The 4,664-nt window shown below is 65.9% G+C and overlaps 2 protein-coding genes across 2 annotated transcripts; both read left to right on the top strand.

Annotated features, from left to right (window-relative positions):
- The first annotated feature begins 1,131 nt into the window (after positions 1–1,131).
- On the top strand, positions 1,132–2,557 carry H696_04425 (hypothetical protein). The gene is made up of 4 exons (XM_009498301.1): positions 1,132–1,205; positions 1,501–1,726; positions 1,855–2,026; positions 2,226–2,557. The coding sequence occupies exons 2-4, from the start codon at positions 1,531–1,533 to the stop codon at positions 2,365–2,367; spliced, it is 510 nt and encodes a 169-aa protein (XP_009496576.1). The 5' UTR covers positions 1,132–1,205; positions 1,501–1,530; the 3' UTR covers positions 2,368–2,557.
- Positions 2,558–2,928: 371 nt separating this feature from the next.
- H696_04424 (hypothetical protein) lies at positions 2,929–4,533 on the top strand. The gene is made up of 3 exons (XM_009498300.1): positions 2,929–3,535; positions 3,676–3,769; positions 3,871–4,533. Exons 1-3 carry the CDS (start codon positions 2,992–2,994, stop codon positions 4,484–4,486), a joined length of 1,254 nt encoding a protein of 417 aa, XP_009496575.1. The 5' UTR covers positions 2,929–2,991; the 3' UTR covers positions 4,487–4,533.
- The last annotated feature ends 131 nt before the right edge of the window (positions 4,534–4,664 follow it).

Raw genomic sequence — 4,664 nt, 5'->3', positions numbered from 1 at the left:
GGGAGGGGGGCCATTCACCGCACCAAGGCAGGGGGCCCATGCAGGAGGGCAGGGGGCCGAGGGGGGCCGAACGGCCGATGCCTCGTGGAGGGGCGCCCCCAGTCGCCGCCGCCCCCCCCCCCCCCCCGTGCTCCTCATCGCAAGGACCTCCTGGCGTCCGCCCTGGCACCCGATGAGGCGCCTGCCGGGGGGAGGGGGCACCTTCCCAATGACTCGCACCGTCTGCCAGATGATGAGCCCCAGGCCGGTCGCAAACAAAGGTCGGGCATGTGTCAGGGAGTTCTGGTTGGCTGTCGCCGATGAAGGCGCCCCCGGGAACACGCGTCCACGCGTTCCCTCTCGTGGGCGCCCAACGCCACAGACTACACACACGCATACCAACCACGACTTCCTCCTCGCCCAGGCGTCGAAGGGTCTCCCGAGGCTGCCGAGACCGCATGCGCAATGGCTCGGCGAACACCAGGCGACGGCAGCCCTCCAATTAGCTTGCCATACACCGTGCAGTCGATAGGGCCCGGGCACGGGGCCGGGCAGGGCAAAGGCGATCGACAAGCCGTCTGAGCGCGTGGGCAGCCAGGGGCCCGGTCAAAAACGAAAGCCCGAAGACAGGGCAGGCCTCGGCTCCCCACGCGCCCGCACAAACATGGGAATCTGGCAGCGCCCGATCGCCGGAGGAGATGTGCATCCGGCCCAGGGGAGGGTGCAAGGCAAGGATGAATATTTATGCGCGGGTGTGTGTGTGTGTGTGTGTGCGTTTGGCCTGTTGACTTGTTCGGGGCAGGTGCGCGACCATTGTGGGGTCAGGCCAGTTGGGGGCTAGCAGGGCCCACTCACTGGCCCTCTCTCCCGGGGCGTCTGCCTGCCAAGGGGCGAGGGTGTCGGTCGGGGGGCGACCGCGGGTTGCGGGGTGTTCGCCCACAATTGCCGACGTGACGCGTGTCCTGGGCGTGATATGATGTGATGGCATGTGATTAGACCGCTATATCCTAAATGCTGCCTCTGAAGTCGGCTCCTCTTTTGCGGGCGCGCGCGCCAGACACACGGGCCTCGCCCGCCACACGGCGGAGAAGGGGGGGAGGGCCGGGGAGGCCCCGGGGCGTCCTGTGGCTTGGGCCCTACCTTTTTTCGACGCCACCTCGCACGGGCGAACCCCCGGGTCGCGTCCCGCACCCACACCCATCGCAGATCCCCGTGCCTTCCTAGATGTATCTCTCCCCTGCCCCCTCCTCTGCTCGCTCCGCCCCGCCTCCCTCTGTCTCGCCCCCTCCCCCCCCCCTCCTCCCCTACTCCTATCGCCACCACTGCCACTGCCGTCTCTATCGCCCTGCCCCGCCCATGCCGCGTTTTCTCGGCGTCTCTGCTGCTCTCAATTATTTGCTCGTCCTCTGGCGGCCTTGCGCGCCTTCTTCTTTCCCCCCCCCCCCCGCCCCGCCCCGAATCTGTCCCTTCGCCAAGCTCACCTTGTGTCCACCTCCGCCCGCTTTTTTCCCCGGCTTGTAGTGCTCCCCTTCTGTCGATTTGTGAGAGACCATGCTTCTCTCCGCCGCCTCGCTGAGCGGGCGTGCCCTGATGGGGCGTGTCCCCGTCACCGCCGCCGCCGCCGCCCTGCGCGTCGCTCCGGCCGCCGTCATCCCCTCTTCTCACAGCCAGCCCCGTCGCTTTGCGGCCACCTCGCCCTTTGCCCCGGTCACCGGGCCCACCCGCCGCACGGTCCCCGAACAGCGCAGTGCGTGCCGCTCCATGCGCCCGCCAACCCGCCCTCATTGTTCCCCCATCACCCTCTTGCCAACTTCCACCCTGACTCCTTCCTCTTCGCCTGCCTTCCTTTTCGCCCCCCCCCCCTCACCTCCGAAGACGGCATCACCCTCGAGCGCTTTGTCACGCATGTTGGTGCCGGTCTTGATCGCTTCCTCCCGAAGATGGAGAGCTGGGAGGCCCTCTTCTCCATGGACAAGATTGGCCTGGATCGCATGGGCATGCGCGTCGACCAGCGTAAGAAGCTCCTCGCCGCCATGAACTGGTACCGGTGCGTGTGTCTCGGCGCAAGTGTGGTCTCCTTTCTTCTTCTTCTTTTCCCCCTTTCCCTTCTCCTCCTCCTCCGGCTGCTGCCGTTTCACATGTGCATGGGTGCCTCGCTCCTGCTGACCGTCCACCTCGTCGCCTGCTTTTCCCTCGCCGCTCCCCCCCCCCTCCCCCACGCCCACCCCCCTCGGGCGAATGTCCAGCCTCGGCTTCGACCCGCAGGAGGGCGTCAACATTAAGCACATTGACAAGAAGAACCGCAAGAAGCGCTCCAAGCTCGAGAACATGTACAAGAAGCGCAAGATCCGTGTCGAGTTCCGCCACCAGGGCAACGAGCGCTACTGATGCGCACGTGCAAGTGCGTGCGCCCCCCTCGGTCCTCGCTCCCGGGGCCGAGGCGGATCTCGGCGCCGCTCCTGCAATGCGCGTCCTCTCACACTGCCCTTGTCCTTTGTTTCCCCCTCGGAACAGCCCCCCGGCCCTGCTGCCGCCTCCCTTTCTCGTTTCCTCAAAAATACACTGCAATAGATCCCCACCCAAAGCGTTGGCAATCGCGCGGCCCGCCCTGACGCCTCCCGTTGGCAGCCGAGAGGTGCTTCCCCCCGTGTCCCGTCGCCCCCTTTTGCGCGCCCGTCGCCCCCGCCCCACCCCCCCTGCACATGGCACACGCACACACGTACACATGGCCCAGATTGACGAATGGCCGCTCCAGCTGGGGATGCATCCTTCCGCCAGCATGCTGTGTTGGTGTCGGAGCGCCGCCTGCAAGTCGATCGCGGTCCCTCCCCTCCTCTGCCCCCCTCATCCCCCCTCCGCGCCTATCTTGCTCGCACACATAGACACATAGACGGATACATACATACACACCTGTGCTCCTCCTTGTCGCCGCCCCGCCTCCTCCCCTCCCCCCCCCTCCCCTCCCCGGACATATACACACACACACACACTGAGAAGCGAACCGTGCTCACTATGCGCCCCGGTATGCAATCTGCCCACGCGCTTCTCTCCCGGAGAGCGCCAGTCCGGGCACTTTCGACAGGCGGCAGAGCCCTTTTCTCGTCAGCCAGTGCCGGCAATCCGGACGATGCCGCGGAGACCTCCCAGCCTGTGGTGTCGGCGCCGGAACCGAAGCCTGCCCTGTCGACACCACCGGAGCGCTGGCGCTTCTCCATGCCGGCCGCCCACCGGCGCATCTCACGCCTGGCCCGGGGGTTCCCCGTGAAAAAGCAGGACGATGATCGGTTTACGCAGTCCATGCGCGGCATACCCCTCAGCAAGAAACTTCCCGGGCACGGCCCCTATGGGGAGACGCTGTCCAAGCACATTCCTGCCTCGTCGCCGGAGATGTGGGGCACCTCTGGGGCGCACCTGGTTCCAGGAGCTGCTGGCACTAGTGCATCGCTTCTGCGTGCGGTTGAGGGGCACTCGCGCACAATCGCCGCCTCCCTCTGCCATCCGGCGGCTCGGATGGATCCATCACCGGCAGGCCCGGCTGCGCGGCGTGTTCGCGAAGGTACACAATTGCCCCCGCGAGTGCACGCACGCACGCACACACACACGCACGCACGCACGCACGCACGCACACTCGCACACACTCGCATACATGCTTAGATTGAGGCATGTCCGGATATCTGCTTACTCAAGCGACCTCAGTCAAAAATGCACTCATGCTGCTGGACACGGCCAAGCGCTCGCACAACCCCCAGACACTCAACTTCGTGCGAAATGTGGCCAGCATTTCGGTGCTGTACGTGCCGGTGCTGGGACTCTTGAAATGACAATCCACTCGGCGGCCCGCCTTTGACACGATCCGACCAACTAACCAACCAACCAACCAACCACCCCCAGCATCAATCCCGCCCTCGGCCCCGGCGTGTCGAACTCGCGGATGCAGCCGTCCGAGGTGCTGAACTTCCAGCGGCGGGAGCTGGGGCACCTGCTGGAACAGACGCTGGCCTCGCTAAATGTGACCGCCTCACCCGGGGCCGCGCTCATGGGCTCCTCCATGCCCGACCTCGAGACCGGGACCCTGATTCAATCGGGCATGAGTCCGGACAATCCGCGCGGCATGGAAGCCGCCCTCGGGCCGGCGCGTTTGGTGTCCATGATGTCTCCCAACCAGCCGTCTGAGTCGGTCCGGGCCCCGAGCGGCGCCGAGCACACTCGCCTCCTCAAGTCCAAGAGGATCACCCAGAACAAGCAGATCTCCGCCCGTCGGCGGTCCAACCTGGCCACCGAGGCTCTGATCGCCTGGACCGACGGGTGGGACTTGCGGCAGGCCGACCAGTCGGCAGACCCGAAGGAGCGCCGGAAGGCGTCTCACGAGCGCAGCTCCCGCCAGCGGCTCTTCGACGAGACGTACTCTCTCGAGCGGCCGAACTTCGTCACCAGCCAGCTGGCGAGTGAGACCACGGAGGCCACCCCGACGGCTCTGATCGCGCCGATCCCGCAGCTGGATGACTAGCAAGGGGAAATGCCTCACGTGCGTGTGCCTGTGTGTGTGTGTGTGTGCATGTGGGTCACTCTCCTCCGAAATGCTCGGGACCCGGATGCGGCCTTCCCTTGGTGGAATGCGACCTCAAATACGATGGCATGCTCTCCTTCTCTTGGCTGTGCGGTATTTTATTGTGCAGGGGGGGGGG

Source organism: Fonticula alba (genome assembly GCF_000388065.1).
Source record: "Fonticula alba strain ATCC 38817 unplaced genomic scaffold supercont2.7, whole genome shotgun sequence".
NCBI lineage: Eukaryota > Rotosphaerida > Fonticulaceae > Fonticula > Fonticula alba.
This window is presented reverse-complemented; position numbering and strand designations above follow the sequence as displayed.

Coding starts and splice junctions, on each gene's coding strand:
- H696_04425 (XM_009498301.1), top strand. CDS start 1,531: ATGCTTCTCTCCGCCGCCTCGCTGAGCGGGCGTGCCCTGATGGGGCGT. Junction 1,727..1,854: donor CACGGTCCCCGAACAGCGCA/GTGCGTGCCGCT, acceptor TCACCTCCGAAG/ACGGCATCACCCTCGAGCGC. Junction 2,027..2,225: donor GCCGCCATGAACTGGTACCG/GTGCGTGTGTCT, acceptor GCGAATGTCCAG/CCTCGGCTTCGACCCGCAGG.
- H696_04424 (XM_009498300.1), top strand. CDS start 2,992: ATGCGCCCCGGTATGCAATCTGCCCACGCGCTTCTCTCCCGGAGAGCG. Junction 3,536..3,675: donor TGCGCGGCGTGTTCGCGAAG/GTACACAATTGC, acceptor AAGCGACCTCAG/TCAAAAATGCACTCATGCTG. Junction 3,770..3,870: donor GTGGCCAGCATTTCGGTGCT/GTACGTGCCGGT, acceptor AACCACCCCCAG/CATCAATCCCGCCCTCGGCC.